At 38.5% G+C, this 21,224-nt stretch overlaps 1 protein-coding gene across 1 annotated transcript in view; it reads right to left on the bottom strand.

The window, feature by feature from the left end:
* NAV2 (neuron navigator 2) overlaps window positions 1–21,224 on the bottom strand; it is an 84,457-nt gene that overhangs the window by 10,005 nt on the left and 53,228 nt on the right. The window contains 14 exon segments of the mRNA XM_009076552.1: window positions 1,457–1,625; window positions 1,784–1,879; window positions 2,323–2,423; window positions 2,891–3,050; window positions 3,554–3,707; window positions 5,962–6,134; window positions 8,923–9,068; window positions 9,401–9,512; window positions 9,998–10,081; window positions 13,088–13,162; window positions 13,281–13,304; window positions 15,097–15,149; window positions 18,988–19,176; window positions 21,158–21,224. The exon segment at window positions 21,158–21,224 is cut by the window's right edge and continues 19 nt beyond it. Of these exon segments, the coding sequence (XP_009074800.1) occupies window positions 1,457–1,625; window positions 1,784–1,879; window positions 2,323–2,423; window positions 2,891–3,050; window positions 3,554–3,707; window positions 5,962–6,134; window positions 8,923–9,068; window positions 9,401–9,512; window positions 9,998–10,081; window positions 13,088–13,162; window positions 13,281–13,304; window positions 15,097–15,149; window positions 18,988–19,176; window positions 21,158–21,224 (1,603 nt within the window).

The raw sequence follows: 21,224 nt of genomic DNA, 5'->3' as shown, positions 1-21,224 counted from the left end.
TGGTTCCAAAGTACTCAGGTGCATCCCAAGGCCCTTTGAAAGTTGCCATCCTAAATTATTCCAGGCCACACTTCTCACACACAAACTATCCATTTTACAGCATTTCACCATGCATTCATTCAGAATGTACCTGTTTACTTCTGGATCACTAGACAAAAAAAAACCAACTCAGCTATCATTGACTCCCCCTGCTTTCCCAAATGCTTGTAATTAAACTCCTTCTCTGTATGCTGATAGTTATCTCTTCTAACAGAAAACTCCTACTGATAAGCATTTACACCATGTCAGCAGTCACTTTAGGCAGAATTGGCTCAGGGAAAATACACAGTGCCTCAAAATAAACAGCAGGAAGGGAAGTTGGCAGATCACCCAGAGAAATGTTTGCACCTCAGTGGTTACTTGGAATATTAAATATTTATATAGGCAGCTTTATATCTCAAAGGTATATGTAAGTGATTTTCCATGAATTGATTAAATACATTTCTATTTTATTGAAAACTGTTATCTCATATGAACCTTCAAGGCACAAGTCAAGCCAATGCAAGTCAAATCTAAACTCAGACTGCAGCTTTTCACACACAGCTAGACAGAATATCCTGCCTGGGTCCATGTCAAGCCTCAGGAAAATGAGATATTTCATGGTTTATTTTGTCTTCCTGCCCACTGATTTTCTACTCAAGGTAACTGATTTTTTACAGTAATATTCAAAAATCAAACAGCTTTCACTCAGATTTCAAAGCTGATCTGCAGAATGTTTGGCAATGCTCTCAAATACCATTTGTTGGCAGCTCTGTGCTTGAGATTTCACTAGTGTAACTTTGAGCAAACTGATGTAAGTTCAAAATGCAGCAGTTGAGGGTTTTGCCCTTAAACCTAGTTTTATAGTACAGTGTTCATATAAAAATAGCTGGGAAACCAAATATAAGTATTAAACTTTTATAAGTATTATATAATGAAATTGATGGGGAATTCTGAAAACCATACATTTTGAGGTGTCCCATGAAATCTGGGATCCCTCCTTACTGGTACCTAAGGAGAGAGTCTTCAGCAAGACAAATCAAGCAAGCAAATCAAGATTTTTGTTTGTACTCTGCATGAAGGAAATAACAACTAGAGCTGTTACAAAGAGATAATGAAATTTTCAGGCTTGATTCATTTGGAAGATATGTTGCTCAAACAGCTCCACTACATCCCTTGCCATGTGAGGTCTTCAGGACAACTCCAGGCATCACCATAAGATCTGTGGAGAAAGCTGCTGCATGTATTATTGTTCCTGGTGTTACAGGTTGAAAACTGGCTGAAATGATAAGACTTAGCACACTCTACGTGCTGTCTTTATCTAATGAAAATAGAAGGACCAGTAAAAAGTTTTTACTCCTCTGAGTTTCTTGACACAGCAAGCTTTGATCAGGCTGTGATTAGTGAGAACTCCAACAGACAGGTCAGGTGTAATTACCTTTGATGGTAACTGAAATAGTGTTGTTTTCTCCAACGAGATAGCCACAGGGCAACAGCTCAGGTGTCTCTGCACTATTAGTGCGTTTGATTTCTCCAATGCTGTAGCCCAGAACACTGTCTGAATTCAGTCCCAGCTGGCTCACAGGATCCACGTGGATGATATACTCCTAGGGTGGAAAAGGGAAATGGAAAGTTAGGCAGCACTGAAATCCCTGTGAGGTTGTTCTATGCTCTAACAGTACTCATCACAGCAAGTTAAATATAGCTTGGTACCATCAAAATCTAACAGGAGAGTTCGAGCTCACAGCAAATTGTACTCACTAACCTTAAACAAGCGTCTTACAACCCCATCCAGAACATCCCACTTGGTCTTGCCACTGACTCCGATGCAGCCTATGAGGAAGGTGCGAGGCCTCGAATCCTAAAGGCATAGGAATAGCTGTGTCAGACAAGTATATTTAATGCAATTAAATTTCTGGTCTCGCCTTCTATTTTTAAGTAATAATGCACCTTTATTATTCTATATGGTGAATTCTGAATGCTATAGAAAACCCTTTTCTAGTAAACATTTTCTACAGTGTTTGGAGTCCCAAATCCAAAGGATACTTAAGTGGTCCTGATGTTAAGACACTTCAAAACAAAAAGCTATTGCATGTGAACCTGTGAGACAGCCTGACCTGGTGGTGGTGGCTCTCAGCAGCTCCAAGGAAGCTCCAGGTAGCCAAGTGCCTTCTCTATCACTATAAATACACTGATGAACTATTTTCCTGAGAAAATATTTAAAGATCCTTTGCAAATAAAAGCCTCCAAGCCAAACTGAATATGAATTCCCTGGCACATTCCAAAGCCACTTATACAACTCACCTCCTTCCATTTCATTTCATCCTGAAAGTTGACAACTATTTTGACATGTCTGCCTCCTTCTTTCCGGGCAGAGCCATCTCCAGTGTCATCTAACAGCATGTCTGTGAACAGGAAACATCAACAGCCTCACAGCTGGATCTTAGTAACAATGAAGACTATTCTGGTTTATTGTAGTCAAACACAACACGTCTGGGCTTCACATGCCCCGGGGTAAAACACAAGAGAACCAGGTTGACTGACTTCCCTACCAAATATTGCTCTTAAAAAGTGAAGATCATTGAAAATTATTAGTCAGTTACTCTGTATTTTCCTTCCTATGATATATCCCCTGGCAAATGTGCATCATTAAATGGTTTTAAACATGACTTTTCACAACTGAGGTCATAATTGGACCCCTCCGACCTAGGGTGTAGCAGACCTATGACGACATTTAAACGAAGGCTTTGTGCCAGCTCGTGACATATTTCCACACTTGGACTGTTAATGTTTTCATTTTTCCATGGCTAACCAACCCAAATCTTCCAAGTGCAGGATAAAACCTGCCCACCACCCTTCTCATTAAACTCACCGAGACTGGTTGACTCTGTGAGGTTCAAACTGTGTTGAGAGAGACCCACCGAATGCCTCGGAGAGGAGGAGATGGAAACCTGAGACTGAGCCCTGCTGCAGCTGCCATGGTTTTCAGATTTCAGCCGGTCGTTTTCTGCTTTTAATTTTTCAATCTCACTCTTGAAATGACAAGTCAGACGTTAGAAGGCACAGTGAAAACATGCTCAAAAGACAGCAACATGAGTAACTTCAGAATAAATGATAGTGTAGCAGAAATGCAGCTTCACTATGTTTTAATTTAATTAAGGATTTTAATTATTACAGTGAAACTTTTCAAAGTATCCTAAAATACATAAATGTGGGAATTCACTAAACACTGCAATGCAACGACCTTAAGGCAGAGAGCATGGAAATATTTTCAGAGGTTACTGACAGTCAACAAATTATTCTCCCCATTTAGGGATTGAAACAGTTACAGCTGCAATCAAGGGCAGCAAAATTCAGCTGTTCGAACTGACTTTTAATGGAGGTACAAGGTTTAACACTGGCACAAAGCTAACCACAACTTTTACGAAGCACTCAAAAACTTCAAGTTTACCTTCTTTCAGATCCAACCTTGGCAGGTTGGCCAATCTTTTACACATCAACACAGACTGCAATATTTGGGGTGGCTGTTTCTTACCTGCATTCTGTTCATGGCCTCCCGAAGCTGGTCGAGCTGGTGGGCAGAGCTCAGAGCTTCCAGGCGGATATCAGTCAACTTCATCTCCTTGTCTCTCAGCTCATTCCTTAACTGCATGACTGTTTCAGCTTCACTGTCAGTGCATTCAGATATGCTGGAAAAACAGGCATTGAATGAGACCATTTGCTACTTTTCTTCAGGATTTATTAGCAAAAGAATAAACCCCTTTTATTCTGTGGGAAGCAGGTAACAGTTTTGGCTCACTGAATTAGTAATACCATAAATCAGATAGTAAACAGGTCATGGAAATATTAGAGATTAATAAAATAAGAATGTCTGAGGGTTATTTTTCTTTAAGCAGCATCTGAAATAGAATTCTGGAAATCACCTACTATTGGATAGTCTTCATTTTTTTCCATGATAGTTGCCATTAAGGAAAACTTCTAAAGCCAACATTTAAATAAATTAAGGGGGTGCAGGCAGTTAACAGCAGTTGACTGGAGATTGACGAGATTGATGAGTTCACAGACAGATTTAAAGCTCCCCAGGTGTGCACAGCTGGGTTTCCCTGAACTGTTCTGGAGGGCTTTGGAACTCTACACCTATCCAAGCATGATAAATTCCTGCTCACTTTAAAGCACTCCTGCTTCAAAAAATTTTGGTGACGTTTTTCTTCCCTCCTCCCACAAAAAAAAAAGTTTCTGAGTAAGAACATTTCAACACATTTGTAACTGCATCTATATAAAGATCAGCTACACAGCTGTATGCTTGGAGGGAGATTTTACTTAACATGTCTCTCCCTAAATCAGGTTAATGAGAGATGTTTTCCCCACCAAAAAGCCAGTAAGTCAAAATACACAAGTTTTACTTGTGCTCTATCCTTTCCTCAGTTCACGTATTTACTCTTTTGTCATGTTTAGCCTTTTGGCTTTCATGTCAAGGTGAGATGTGTGCACACAGTGTTTTGACTGAGGACAGATGGGATCATCATTTGACAATTTTCTGGCCTTGGAGTTCTAATGCACAACTTGCTGTAGTCACCAGAAATGCACTGAGTTAGGCTCAAGAGACTGAAGAAGCTTAAAAACAAAAATCATGGGGGATTATCTTCTGCTACTAACATTTCATTGCTGTCATACAGCTGGAAACTATTGCTATTGTTTTCACCTCTTCATGTGAAAACAAGTGAAGGGGAATTACTTTGTTCTGAAATCAGGCTGGAAGCTTTGCATGACCTGTGCAAGGTCAGAAGGCTGTCTGGTAATTACAAGTCTCACAATACTGCCTGTTACAACTCTCTGTATTTATTTATCCTGCTCAAGTGACAAAGCTGCTGACAGAATTAACAGAAAAGCTGTTTTACTAAGTTTTGAAAGCACCTTCTAAAATGTGAATTTAGACTCAAAACAATGTGATAAGGCAACTCATTAACTTTATTTCAAGGTGGCCAAGGAAAGGCCCAGGCACAGACAGCTGGGGAGGTACAGAAGAAAAGAGGAGTGGATCATCTCCATTCAGCAGGCACAAGCTGTTAGATGTGTTCATCTGTATCACTAAATCATGTTATTTGATTTCCTTATCTTTATCTGAATTTGTCAGCCTAATCAGGACCTTGTTGTGGCAGATCAGTAAAACATGTACTGTCTTTAGACGACAGAGAAAAACCAAATCCCAGATTTGTCCTGGTTTGTTTAATTAACAGCAAGAGATCCAATTAATTTAGCACATCAAGGTCACCCTGGTTATAAATACTTTTCATATTCAGTAAGTTCCCTAATCAAATATTAAATTACACTTCAGTAATGACAGAATGATTTTTGGCTTCCTGGACACTAACGCAAAGGAACTGGGTTGGGAGTCAGCTTATGTATTTTTAATTCCCTGAACACATAAATTCAACATTTTTGTTCTCTGCCTATAATCTCCTTTGACTACACAACATTCAAAATAGGCAGTCGTTGAAAGTGATATCTTTGCTCATTGTTCTGCCAGCATGACAGCATGAAGGATTTCATCGAAAACACAGCCCCACTCTGGGGGATAATGTAAGAGGTGCTTGGGAGAGGGACAGATTAGTGGCAACACACCAGCCCTGACAACTCTGTCTGGCCCACTGTGTCTTCAGCTGCAGCCTCCTGGTGAACAGCTGGTTCTGGCAGCACACAGAGCTGAACAGCTGTTGGACACTTGTAGGGCTCATACTGATGAGCAGAATCTTAGGCAGAGGAACTACAGGGGACAGGATGGTGTAGGGCACCTTTTGCCTCTGCTTGTTTCTGTACAGTGGCCTAGAGATTTCCTGTCAAGCTAGCACGGAAAACACTGATCTCTCCAAAGCATGATCTCCTATCAATGCAGCAAGATGCCTTCCAGTCTATTTTCTCTTTAAAAATTACAAAGTCACTTACAGAGAATTGGAATGGGAAGCTCTCAGCAACGGTGTTGAAACAGTGGTGGTGTGGTGTGGTAGCTTTGGTGAGGAAGGCAATGAAGAATCAGTCATCTCCTCAATATCTGAATGAGAAGATGCTGACTTGGGAGACTTCTTTTTACCAAAAGCTTGCTTGAAGGAGCTGCGTAACTGAAAAAACAAGACCACAACAGTAGGTACATCACTAAAGGTGAAACAGGCAAAAAAAAGCCATAGACTAAAAACTTTAACATGCAAATACTCCAAATGCTACAGCCATACTCACAGATATATTAAGACAGGTAAAAAAAAAATAAAAATCCAAAAGCTTTTTTTCCTTAACTATTTTATGAGATTAATAAGGTCAATAGGAGTGGACACGAATGCTTCCTGGTTTTAAAAAACTATTTGACAGCAAATTCTGTTCAGTGCAACAAGCTTTACAGAGGTGGTGGAACAACTTGCAGCTATGCTGGCACATGGCTCAGCCAAGGTTAATGATGCTGAAATGGTTAGTGATGTAAATGGATGGTTAGCTTTGTATCTCGTAGTTTAAAGTAGCTCTTCCTTACCTCGTTGACCTGCCGGAAGAAGTGCAAGCAAAAGGAAGTGGGGGAAGGAAAAAAGACATGTTTTAACAGATAAAGCCAGTGATAAGGGAAGTTTTGGATTACTAAGACAAACACAACCAATTATCAACAAAGACCAACAGTTACTCTAAATCTGGAACCCTGTATTTTCCAAAACCAGGTGTTTCAAACCATACGTGGCCATTTTTGGCATTACTTGAGGAAGACACCAGACCCAAACTCTCTGAACTACTTTAATTTCATTTTCTCCTTAGCTCAGATAGAGTGCTTTGGCTAACAGCCAAGTAAAAATGTATTTCCTCTTGCAGGAACAGGTTTCACTATGTGAAAAACGACCCAAACTCTCTGAACTACTTTAATTACATTTTCTCCTTAGCTCAGACAGACTGCTTTGGCTAACAGCCAAATAAGAATGTATTTCCTCTTGCAGGAACAGGTATTTCACTATGTGAAAAAACTGCATCTTCTCTACCTTCCTGCGACTAAAATAACGCATCTTCTCTACCTTCCTGCGACTAAACCTCTTGTAATGTGACTGCTATTTTCCAAACAACAAAACCAATTAATAGTCATGTAATTAACCTGCTGTTATCCCAAAGTTACAAATCAATGGTTAGTGTTCCAGAAGCATTTGGATAATGCTCTCAGATATATAGTTTAACTTTTAGGTAACTGTAAAAGTTAAACCCTTGTGGAATAAGGGTTTGGACCTGATGATCCTCATGGGTCCCTTCCCACTCAGGATACTCTAGGAACAATTTTTAAAGCTATTTGCTGGCTTAACATGAGCTGAAAGCTGGTTTTAAACAAGACAAAGACTCCTACAGTGAGAAATGTTGAAAATCTGGCGTTTCAGCTCTGAATGAACAGCTGCATTGCTACTATATATAACACAAAGATCTTGGCTGAGAACTTCCTCAGCTTTTGTGGAATAAAAATGTGTGAATCAGATTCAACTTACATATTTTTCTCAGTAAGTTACTGGTTTCTTTTCCAATCTTCATTACACAGCAATGATGTAGTAATTTTTAATAACATAAAAATACTGTCCTATTTCTTCAACTTCATGAAAACTTTTTATTTATTTCTCTTATAATATGGGGATGTTTCCTTAACCTTCTTTAAAAGTAGTTATCTGATGGTTGAGCAATGTAGGCTGATGTAGGGCTACGTTCACTAAGTTACAATAACAAAGAACAGAAGCTAAAGCAAAAATTTAAGAAGTGTTTATCTGAGTGAAGGTTTAACGACTACAAAAGGTTTGTGTCACAAACTAAGAGTTGCTAGCAACTTACAGAATTTACAGAAATTTACATTGTTTCTAACTAATATATAACTCAGCATAAGGAGGATTTGGAGATGTTGTTTTCATTCAACTGGTTATTTAAGGGGCAAAGTGGAAATGCTGCTGTGAAGGAGCTGGCAACATCACAAGATACCAAAAGGAAACCAGTGTGATAAGAGAGGAATAAAAATAAGAACCTGCTCAGGAAGCTGTTTCTTACACTTCAGGAGTTTCATCAACATTCCCAAGAGGATATCATGCAAATACAAATGAAGCTTTTACCAACTCTATCCACATTTTGTATCTATGCAGATTTATCTGTACACCCAAGAGATCCAGGGGGATTTAATTTCAGTGGGAAGAAAGGGGTGGATTACTTTACTGGCTACAATAAAGGATCTAGGGACTTCAGTCCAAACTACAATCAGACTAGGTCACTAAGGCAGTTATGGTCTAATTGAAAATGGAGTTTAAGACAATGTACCTTTCCTCCAGTACAGGGTACCTTGTACATAGTACATGCCAAGCAAAGAAGGAAAAATGGGAAATGACAGGTAAGTATTGCAAAACTTTGCAAAAGAAATGTCCATCACAATAAATTTTCAAAGGTTGTTTTTGGGTTTTTTATTGTAGAACTCCACAGTAATGCTCAAAACAGAGTTCTCAAAGCGTCTACTATGTTCACTTAAAACAAAGCCCTATGAGCCAAAAAGAAAAAAAACAACAAATGCAAGAATGATCTCTTGTTGTGGATCTGTTTCACTTTGATGACAGATGTCATGTTTTCCTTAAGGGGTTGGACACCATGTCACTTTTAGCCAGAATTGATCTTTGACAGCTATTTCTAATTTAAGACTGGCCTGTTAAGCTCAAATTCAATCCTATGCAGAGTCAACACAAGGATATACATCACTTACAACTCAATTAAGCCTTCCAAAGAGAGTTTACACAGGATTTAAGCAGCACATGGTTCTTGTGCTGACCTGTTGCATGAGGGAGGAAGGAGGAGCTGGGCAGCTCAACTTCACTGTGCTTGTCTGACAGCTTGATATAAACCTCACACAACCTGTTAAAACACACTCACCCAGTTCTTCCTCTTCTTTTTCTTGGAATCACTCTCAATGTTGCTTCCCACACTGGAGTGACTGGTGGCACTGTTAATGCTGGAGACACTATCTGACGAGTGCTGCCTGCGGATCCGCAGGTCGGTGGGCTGAGCAGCTCCAGGACCTGAACGTGAATGGAGATGGTGTCAAAATTATGTAAGAAATTTGATATTTGGTATTAATCATGCAATCCTGAAGAAACACCTAGGGGAATAAGTGCTTTGACAATCATTTATCCCAATGGATGCATTGAGTATTTCAAAGCAGAGCTGCTAATCCCTGTTTCTTGTGAAGAGATTAAAATGTCAGACCCTTCAAACTTTTCCTTCAGCAATTTATCCCAGTGTAAGTTACTGGGGAACTCTGGTTACTGGGGAACTCTGATGGTTACATCAGCTATGACCAAGAGTGAAGTCTCACAAGTCTTGCAGTTGCTGTGTGGTGCTTGTCTCTCACCTTTGCAGTTGAGCTCAGGTGTGTTGATGACCCCATTGATGGCAGCCTGAGCAGCAGCATTTTGTTTCTTCAGTAGTTCAATTGTCTTCCTTAACTCGTTCAATTCTGAGTCCTTGAATAAGGGAAAAAATATATGGTGACACATGGGAAAATGAAGCTCCAAAGAAGGTGCATTTGAATCTAAGCATTGGTAGTTAATAGTGAATTTATGGAATATATATGTACAAGGAGGTGGAAATGAGGTTTGGGATGCTTGGGGAATCACACCCTCAACAGAAGGTGCAGAACAGCTTGGGTATTATGATACAAAAAAGAGTAAATGCAGAAATAATGTCTATTCAAGTCTCCTGTCCAAAACTCCAATGTTGCCAGCCTTGCACATGTTTTTCTTAGCATTTTTCTTGAATATGCATGTATGGATGCATTGGGATGAAATTTATGTATAGGTATTTTATTACATTTTACTCCATTGCCACAATAGACAAAACTAAGGCAAATTGTGTACGTGACCTTTTCCCCCCCTACAACTACAGAAGGAGCATGAGCAACAACGTTGGAAACAGAAATGAAGACTTCCCAAATCCTTTCCAAGCTTGCCTTTTGTTCTGCTGTCATTGTCAGGCTCTGCAGTCTGATTGTCATGTTCCCCAGGCTCTGCTCAAACGCTGCCACCAGATGAGCCTGAAATTAGACCAGATAGAAGAAGTTTGTTTCCTCCCCGAAACCAAGAATATTTCTGCAGGTATTTAATCAGTCCACCTAGTGCATCACATTGTTTGTTGTGTAAATGATATGGAGAGAATAACATTGATTAGAAAAGGTCAAATGAGTAGAGCACATGTCATGGAAATACTTGCTGACAAATTACCAGGAGCAATTTAATTGTGGAAAATTAAAATGCTAATGGTAACAGACCAATTTCCAAATGTTAGAAAATGACAACCCTTGCATGCACTACTACAACTAGCAGTGCAGTATAATGATGACATGATACTGTTTTCCAGATATCCATGGATATGCACATGCACCTGAACACAACACAGGCATAGTTCAACACGTATTTGTCTCATTAGCCATAATAACCAATACTAACCATGGAAAACAATATTTTCTTTATCTATCAAAAATAATTCTATACACACAATGACAAGGAAAACTCTGTGAAATCTTTCCAAGCGGAAAAGGACATTTCCTCACCTAAACATATACAGAATAGCAAAACCTTTCACAGAGCTATTCCAGACTTACTCAGCAGCAGCACACAGATGACTTCTCCTAAATAACTGTTCTCACATTCACAATGAAAACAAACATGAGCAGTACAATAACATGGGGATGTGCAGCTCTCATTCCCATCAGCCCCTATGAAAATAAGCAGAGCTGAGACTGTGAGAAAATGGCAAAAAGTAATTTAAAACCTCACACTATGCATGTACGAAAATCTAAATATTTATTTTATAAACACAGTGCACAGTTTCTGTCTGGGAGGATGAACAGGGAACAACAAAACTGATATTCAGGAATCCTCTGCAATAATTTGCAAAAGCAAAAAACAAATGGGCAAGCAGGACTGCATGGATTAAGAACAGGATACAAAGCCTTAATGCTTTGACCTGAGCCTTAAAAAAAAGTTGCTCTTTCAAAACTGCATCTTTTAATTACTCCTATCTGGAAATTGTCCAGTCAACTATGAGAAAAAGGTATCTTCACTTTCTAGTTGGAGCAATATGTTTTCTAATTCTTGCCCTTGATAGCCTGAGAAGCATCAAAAGCTGCAGAGTGTGTGCAGGGAAATTCAGGAAAACAATTAACAAATTAAAGAGATTCATTCAAATTGCCTAATTTAAAAGCATTTTATTAAAGGAATCTTGTGTAAGGAAATGTCCATTAAGCAGTGTCTTAACAAACAGTATTTATTAGTCTTAATTTTTTGGGAAATGGACCTCACTTTTCACACAGAAAAACAGCATGTTCTCTGAAAAAGAGGTGGCTAGAGGATGAAATTAATTACTAGGACAGTTGTAGCAACATCTCTGCATTAGACAGTTGCCTATTTATGGACAAATAAGGGGAAGGTCCAAGTCTAAGAAGCTTAAATAGCATGAATAAAACACTACAAAATTTTAGCTAAGTGAATCAAGCAAAAATGGACTATTATCAAAATAATAAATAATGCTAACTTTTTTTCGGTGGGGAAACCTACAACAAAACCCCAAATAACCCCACACCAACCAAACATGTAAAATTATTCTCTGCAAAGGGAGTGGTAGTAACAAGGCACAAATTCTTGGGCAAATGAACAGCAGCTGTGGCAGGCAGTGAGGAGCCTGTGCAGCTCAGAAATCCTGGAGACAGGCCCGTGTTGGGTATCAGCCTCCTGACCCTGAACACTGGGTGAAGGAGAATCCAATAAAGCCAAGGCAGAACCAGATGAGCTGCTCAGCTGACAAGGTCTTTGTCTAAGGACACAAGCCGAGTTATTTAACAACATGATTAAAATGTGGGTGAGAGAATCTGGCTCTGCTTTCTCACATGTAAAAGAAATTTCTGGATGAAAACCAGCTCGTGTATCCATCCCCTTTGTAAATCTGAAAGGCAAATATAAGACTGAATTTTTGGAAGACTTTTAAATTGTTCTCTTTTTGTCTTGGGACAGTGACTAAGCAGTTTCATGCAGTAAAAGCCATTACATCTGACTTCTCTATTAACTGTGTTCTTGGTTTTTCCATTGCATTTTCAAGCTGGAAGCACTGTGATGCCTGCAGCAAACAGCACAGGAGATTTCCCCTTCACCTTTTCCATGATAGGTCTTAGAGCTCACAGGTGAAATCTGCCCTTTACTGGCCCAAGTTTTGTATTCTACCTATTCAGAGAGCTGATGGACAAGAACGTCCTCTTCAGCAGCACATGTTCTGGTGTTTATTCATTCCCATAAACCAGGATGTCAGTATGATCTGATCTGTTGACTATTCATCTGCAGCTTATTTACCCTAGAATTGCTTATTTTTCTTGCAAGCTTCTGTGTTGCAGATTTCTGCTATCTGTGACTACAGCACAGAACACACAAATAAACCTGCTCAGGGTCATATAGTGTTGCCCCAACACCTCCTGGCTTCCAGAGCTTTTTTTTCCCAAGTATCTTACATTAGTTATTCATCAAATTCTCCAAGGGAACAAGCAAAGTATTGTCTACACTGGCTTCAAGTCAGGTATGTCCATGCTTTGTGCTTAACTTTAAATCACTATTACCTATCATGCTGTTAATCCACATCTTCATGCAACAGAAAAATACAAAGCACTTCAATCCAAGTTTCTATTAACTTCATTCCTACCAATTTTATCTATAGCTCATCCCATCCAAATGTTAAAGCAAGACACTATTTATAAAAAACCTCCTATCTTTAATAATTTTTCTCAGGATATGAAAATGGCTTACATATATATATATATAAAGCCAAATTAATATTATAATTCAATATTTAAAGAAAGACATAAGACAATTCAGTAGGAGAGAGGATGTTATTTTTGGGAAGGTTCCACACATGCATGCAGTGATTTTTTTAAACACATCAGTAATGTGAAGTGAATGTTACACACACAAAACCTTTTTGTCATTTAAAAAATCTGGTGGCAATTTGTGCATTAAATGCATTCCACATTAATCTTAGTTCTTGGAGTTGTACTCACATTGGCAGTCAACTGAGTTGTCAGAGCTGACACTTTTTCTTGGGATGCATCCAATTCTCTCCGCAGCTTGCGAATCTGTGTGTTTTAAGAGAGCACTTTAAGGCATCATAATCAGGAGAAATAAAATCCAAGACATGCAATGCAGAGTACCTTGACAGAACATTTAAGCTTATCAAATAGGATGTGCCCTTACCTCTGACTGGCACTTCTCTTCAGGCTGTAATATAAAAGGAAAGAAATACATGAGGATATCACAGCACTCCTAGCTTGACAAATTTATACAATTTTTCATTTTTTTTATTTTGTATTTCAAAAACACTAATGTGAATTCCTTATTTTGGATTCCCACATCCATATTCAATCCAAGGCAATCTCCTAATTTATTTACTCTTCAAGAAAAAGAAAACAGGCTGCTGGTACACTTCTTCCTTCTGCAGGAAGGAATTCAGGCTCCACTTCCCAGCCTGCCAAGCAGTGCACCTCTGGGTCTGGATCATGGCAGGGTAAAGTCCTGGCTCTAAGGGACTGCACATGGCTCTGAAGAACCAGGACTACCACAGAACATGACTGATCCTAGGCAATTCCCTTCATCCCATGCTGAGCTCTCCATGGGAAAGAGATCCCATTTTTGCATTCCAAAGTGATGTGTAAAAAAAATGAATTCCTCCCACTTGGGTGCTGCCTAGGCACTGTGGTTCTGAAAAACTGAGGACACACAACTAGCTATGAGAGGATGCCAAGTGGATGGACTGACCATCTGTTGTGGTCTGCATGACAGAATTGTGGCTACCATGGCTTGTTTCTAACCAAACTTATCAGCTAAAGAGAAGTATAGAGCAGGAAGTTACACACTCCACTGTCCTTATGTAAACATGTCCACTAGCAGCCACCAGGAAAATTACACCCAGCCAACCACACTGTTTGGGGCCACTCAAGCCTGGGCAGCAAGCACAGAGGTTCTGAGTACTCTTCTTGTTATGAACAACAGCCCAGAGGAAAAGGTCTGTTTTCCATCCCTCCGATACCTTATCTGTTTTGCTTTATATGGACCTTGCTCAAGGCAAGGCCAACAATGAAAAGTGATATTTTCAATTCATTATTGAGGCCTGAGGGCCATGTTACACATCTGGCTCCTTATCAGTGAAATACATATGTAAAATAACACTAAATAACACAATGCTGGCTTAACAGACTTCACAGAAGTTACAGATGATCTTCCAAGAAAAGCACAATCTTCCACATGCTCTTGTATCATGTGTTCAAATTCAGCTGTGGGTACATAGTAAGTGTGAAGATCCATCATACTTGAATAAGAATTTGAAATTGAAGAGGCTGTTAAATTAACATGTCTTTCAGAAGAAATTAGTTTTTTAAAAGGGATGTACTTTCAGAAACCACCAAAACTGTGATCATAGCCTACCAGGATTGGATGAGCCACCTTTAATCTGGCTACTTGGACATTAACAGCAATAAAGTCACTGGTAATTAACCACTGGAGACAGATAATTTTGTACAGTCTTGTGCAGGTTTGAACCTCCTATGCCCCTAGGTCACTGCAGTGAAACCCCAGCGAGGTAGATAAGAGCCAGGCAAGACAGAGTCTGAGTCTTGCAGCCTGACTTCTCTGCCACAGCACAGGTACAGTCTTAAATTACTAGGTCTTTTGTAGTACGTGTTTAAATGGAAAATCCTTCGTGATTTGTTGTGAAGTTCAAATCTTCTCAAATTTGCTGAGGTTCTTTGGAGCAAAACTTATTTAGTGCAGTGTTAAACACTGACTCAAAAATAAATCAATGGCTGCTTTTAAGCCATTAAAGTCTGTGTTTAATGAAGAAACTGCTAAATATCCACAGGAATCTTTATGGACATAAACATTTCTTTCCTAACTAGCATTCAGAACACAATCAAGTGCTTTTTCTCTCCTCCTTGAATGGCAAAATTAGCACAATAAGACCAGTTAATTCAATAATTTTGATTAACAAATAAGCTGCTCATTTCATTATACTCACAGTTGAATAAATAGATGATGTACTGGAGACCAAAGAGAGTGAAGAACCATGCACTAAAGGAAAGAAAATAAACACAATTAATATAAATGCACTAATCACAGAGTGGAATCATCATAGATCATCCACTGTCAACCACCAACCTACTGAAGAAATACTTTCACAAATTTCATCATCCATCATAAACTTAATTACATTATTGCTGCAATAATGCACAGTTTGAAGAATGCATGGCCAGGTGACACAATCCATGAACTTGGATTTGGTAAAGCTGATTTAAAATTTTAATAATACTTGTTGAGTTTTTTGGAAAATGGGATGTGGCTGAGAAAGTTAAAAGAAAAGGTTTGATGAAGATTTCTTCAGAAGTAAGTATTTCTCTGGACAGTTTATCTGCAAAAAGGCTTACTCAAGATAAAAAAAAAACAAACCAAGAAATAAACTGAAATGCAGAAGAGATTACACAAATAAATCTAAATATTTAATCTTCAGATTTAGATAAGATTGAGGGGGTGGGTTATTTTCTTTTTAAGCAGCAGACCAAGATGGGCATGTCCTGAGAAGACTACAACACCCAGCTCCACTGTGTAACCAGATGGTTAACAGGCAAAGTTTGTTCACTCACAGAAAAATTAAAAGTGAAAACATGGCTACAAAACCTTCTCTGGAAAAGAATTAGTTTCAAGCAATTTTTGCATTTAAATCTAGATTCAGTAGAAGAGAGACATATAAACTGATTCTCAAGGTTACCATCACCCCAATGTTAGGATTTACATAAAACATTTCATTTTTGATTACACTATTAAAAAAACTACCTGAAGCTATTCTTTCTGCTACTGAAACATGCAAAATTACCTTCTGGTTTTATTTTTAGAAACAAAATACATCTGACTGAAACTTTCATTCAAACTTCAGGTAACTTCATACAAATCACATGAACTAGTGTAAAATAATCTTTTCTTTCATCTAAATCATCCAGAAAAAAAAAACTTTCAAAAAGCTGCCGTTTTGCTCGTATTACCTACTGCAATGCTACATTCATAATAAATGGGTTCTGCTTTCCCATTGACATTATATCCTAAGGCAATGCTGGAAAGAGAAGTAAACAAAGTCTAAGTTGGCTTCTGGAAGAATTTAAGACAATTTTAAAAACCCACATGAAAGTAAAAAAAAAAACCCTCACACTCATTCGCTTTCTCTGGTTAATCATATTTTCAATTAGAATGATTTTTATAGTTAGATATTAAGGACTGCACTGCACTAAGAACATAAGAATAACTAGTATGAGTCAGGCCCAGGGTTTGTCTAACTGTGTACTCCAGCTCTAGCTGCAGCTGCACCCAATGTTTACAGAAAAGAAGGAAAGGAGGAGGCAGATGCCTGGTGATGATTCCCCAGGTACATCTTTGCACCTTCTGGGAATCAAGAGAGATGGAAATTCTGGAGATGGAAACTGCAGTTAGACCATTTTTTTGCATAGTCACTGTGACTTCTCTACCATTATCTTGCTTAACTGCTTCTGAATGCACTGACACACTTTGCCTGCAACAAAAAGCTCTTCATAGTATCATAGAATCAACCAGGCTGGAAGAGACCTCCAAGATCATCAAGTCCAACCCTACCATTGTTACCAGCCCATGGCACTAAGTGCCACATCCAGTCTCAGCTTGAAAACCTCCAGGGATGGTGAATCCACCACCTCCCTGGGCAGCACATTCCAATGCCTTCCAGCCCCAAAAACCTGCCATACCAACTGGCCAGAGAAGAACAGAAATCTTTATAATGGATTGGGTCACACACATTTTTGAGTTATCATCAACCGGAATTTTTAAGATCATGTTGGGATGTTCAAAGAGGAAAGAAGACACAAAATGAAAAAAAGGAACAACCGTATAACTCCTGCCTTGTGAAACATCACCATCACATAGAATCATAGATTCATTTAGGTTGGAAAAGACCTCTAGGATCATTCAGTCCAACCACTGACTCAGCACTGCCAAGGCCACCACTAACCCATGTCCCCAGGTGCCACATCTACACAGCTCTTAAATACCTCCAGGGATGGTGACTCAAGCGCAGCACTTGAATGTGTATATAATTTCAGGCTTCTCATTTCAAGGACAGCTAAGGAGTTAATATCTTTGCACAATTTCTTCTGAAAGTATCTGCAGATGGCTACTTGAAGGCTATTTAATTAGGAGCCTGAAGGCAGCTACACTCTTGAAGCAATTCCTGTTTGGTGCACTCAGCATGCATCTGCACGCAGGCTACAAACCCAAATTGGTTTGGAGCTATTATTTTAAAGCACTATAAATGCATATGCAAGCATGTGTCATTTTTAGTGTTAGAAAGGAAAGGGTCTAACTGTGATCAGCTGCCCAAAGAGCAGAAAGAACAACCAGTATTGGAGCCAGTAGCACAAAAAGGAATAAAAATTTATAACCTAACTACAATGAATTTAATTATTTTTTTTCTCTAGGAGGCTGAAGTATCAGGGTGGAGCCAGTGGCAGCCTGGCTCGTGGGGAAGACTGTTGGCCAGGGAAGTGGGGAAACTAGAGAGTCAAGAGACCACTCAAGTTATAGGCTGCATTTTTTCCCTCTGAAGTTCTGGATAGTTTGGAGGCTGTTCCCACTGCCATCAACTCAGTCCTGAAACATTTTCTATCAAAAGTGCTGCAGGGCTGACTAACATTTTGACCTATATGCTGTGCTGTGAGAGAACATGACTGTACTTCACACTGGAGACAAAAGGAAAAAAGGTTTTCAAGAATAAATCCTGGCCCTGCTGAATTTAATGCGAAACAAATGTCTTGTAATCCTTAAGTGCTAAGAAATAATAAAGAAGTAGGTTGGTAAGTTTTATTTATGTCTTGGATTTATGCTTCATTAACACTGGCTGATTGTATAAAATCAATTAGTTCTTTCACCACAAATTTAATTCCTATAATATTTTTTAATCTGTTCTCTCAAGGTGAAGGTGAATTAGACCCACAGGTTTGAATGCACAGCACAACATCTATGCCATATTCAGGACCACTTGCCCACTGTGAACTTGTGATTCCCTGAGAAATAAGCAGAAGCTGATAAGCAGGTGACCCCTGACTTCAGTACACTCAGGGAAGTGACAGAAGACCTTTCATCTGAAAACAAAAATACAAAGACTACATCCAAAAATTCATCCCATCTGGTAAAATATTGTTATCCTTTTAGGGCCAAAAATCTGAAAGGGATTTCTTCAGCATGTCCACTGCAAGGTCAAATTTCTTCCTTCTAAAAAGAAGTGATGTTTTCCAACTGCTTTCAAGTCCGTAACTCAGTCATTTTTTTCTTGGACACCATTTTAAATGAATGAAAAGCACTTTGTGAAAAGCACATTTCACCTAACTCTTCTAGAATTTTCTTTTTTTTTTTTTTTTTTAAATGGTTCATCCTCAAACATGTGATAGTTATTAAATATTCATCCAAACTAGCCTCTCTCCTGGACAAGACTTTCTGAATTACAAGACAGAGTTTAACATCCAACATGCCAAAATGGATTTCCTGCCATCTTGAGCACACTTAAACGACTAAGATTACAATTTTTTGGAGGATGTCTTCAATAAAATCTGAGTAAGTTTTGCTGTAGTAGCTCTTTCAGTAAATCATCAATGCAGTGACTTAAATTTCTTCACAGATTATATTAAGGAAGAATTTAGTAAGAGCATGACTGTCCATGATTCTGGAACAACCACGACTAGGACTAAAGTTTTATTCAACACTGGGAGCTTCACACAGAGAAAGTTGTGCTTTGAAATGACCCCTATGCTGAACTGAAAAGCGTCAAATTTAGACTTGCTTTATCCAAAAATGCCATCTTTTGATCATTTCAAGCACCACCACATACTCTACTGACCTTCTTCAAAGCCATCACGGAAAGAACCAGAGCGGCTCATGGTTCTGCTCTTCTCATCCAGGGACATGGAGCTGTTCCTGAAACGTGTGTCGCTGTAAGGGTCGTAGGGACCGTCGGCGTTGGAAAGGCTGTGGGTCCTCAGCATGGTTGGATTTGACAGGCTCATCTGGGCTGCAGTTGTTGGGCTTGCTAAAATGTGAAGAACAAACACCAATTTGGTACATCATTTTTGTTCAACTCCCAAAACCTTTTTTTCTTTTTTCCAACTCTAAGACACAAATTTTTTATGTCAGCCTCTCCAGGCTTCCTTATTTCTCTAAATTCAATTAATTCAAGTAAGAGGCATGCAAATCAAGCTAGCAAATTATGAAAACTCAAGTAAATAAGGCCATTTTAAACACTGAGTGATATGTCTATGCTTCTACAAACAAGCTCAGTCAACCCACTAACATCTCATAGGCATGAACTAATTAACCTTCATTCAATTTGAAACTAAGTGTTTCGTCTATATAGAACAGAATTTATCTTCTTTAAAGCCTTCAAGTTCTCAGAAAATGACATTTTTCTATGTATCTAAGTTACAAATGTAAAGAACTTTAGTCTCCTAATAGTTGTATATATCAGAATTGTTTCTTTCTACTATAAGGCCCGAAAAATCATAAATTACTAATTTTGCCTTAAAATCCAACACTCTGCCAGACAGTTTTAGAGTACAAAATGACTACTCCAGTTCCACTTTTTTAAAATAAATTTTGTGCTGAAATTATGCCTGCCATTTACTAAGAATCAGTTAATTTGTGGAACAAAAGAGAACAACAAAATCACTGGTCAACTGGCAGGTTCCTCTTGCTGTGCTGTTACATCAACTGATAAAACCTATTGTAGAAGACAGAATAATTCTCAAGTGCACAACTTTCATATCAACATTTGCTCTTAAACTAAATGCAGTGATCCCTCTTGACTCCTGTATCTCCATTTGTTTTGGTGCTAATTGCTGTTTGTGGACAGCTTTAGAAGACAATTAATATCAAAAATCTCCAACACACTGCATAAAGAGTTAACTTTCCTGGTCTATGATGCACTTTTTTTGTTTTTTTTTTAAAACTTACATGAACTTTCCTGACAGTTTGTTAGCTCTTGACGACGTAATTACACTGTATGTTCAGCTGAAATTTTGCTAAGTGTCAGTTTATTTAAAGCCATTTATTGACTGTGTTTCTTTCCAGCACACTCAAGAAAAGGCTCTAAAATGTCATTACTGCAACTCAAAACTGCACTGGAAATAAATGACCTTGCAAGCTGCTGCAAAGTCACACAGCATGAGAAGTTCATGAGTACAGGTTTAACAATTTTGCGTGTAATATTAAAATCAGTCATTATCAACCATGCATTTATTATAAACAGTAATAATTATTATGGAGGGGCTTCTGAAATTCAAAAAGAAACAGAAAATACCTGTTTAAAATAGTAGTTTCCAAATGTCATGGAACTTAAAAATGTACATACTCTTAGGATTGATCTACATAGTTAAGCTATATTTAATCAGCACGCCAGAGATGAGCATCACTTCAAATTAGGTTTTTTCAACTGCTCAGAGGGCCAACTAAGATCTGCAATGTTTTATAGATCCTGTCAATCAACTTCTATTGTCTCCTTCATTTAAAACCTCTTTATCAATGTCATTAAGTGAGGGAATGGCAATTTTTCTGACTTCAAATTCTCCTGACTTTTACATATTGTTTCAGATTGAGCTTTAAGCCAATTTTCCAACAAACCACCTGAAAAATACATACAAAGAGAAAACACCAAACTGATGAGACTGGCACATATAGTAAGTAATAGGCTTGGATTTTGCAGCATTATTATCACACAGGTAGGCAACATTTTAGGTCCTTTAAGCACCCCAATGTGTGATATTAAACAGCACTACTAAATAGCTCACAATTCATATGAAGGAATCTGATTCCTCCCAGTTTCAAAGTTACTGCAAGTGTGGCACCTTTGGGCATAAGAGATAATAATGCTAATTAGTCACACTCATTTCAATGAAAGCACTTCCTGAGGTTGAATGTGAGACTTGGAGCTGCTGAAAGAAAATTATCTTGTGTAACATGCAATTTTCAAGACATACAATGTATTGCTATGATTATTCAAACAGATAATTATTCACCAAGCTGTGAGAAGTTAAATCTAGTTCCAGAGGGTGATGTTATGCTGGATCCAGATGAGAATGGAGA

Source organism: Acanthisitta chloris, unplaced genomic scaffold (genome assembly GCF_000695815.1).
Source record: "Acanthisitta chloris isolate BGI_N310 unplaced genomic scaffold, ASM69581v1 scaffold4506, whole genome shotgun sequence".
Taxonomy (NCBI): Eukaryota; Metazoa; Chordata; class Aves; order Passeriformes; family Acanthisittidae; genus Acanthisitta; species Acanthisitta chloris.
This window is presented reverse-complemented; position numbering and strand designations above follow the sequence as displayed.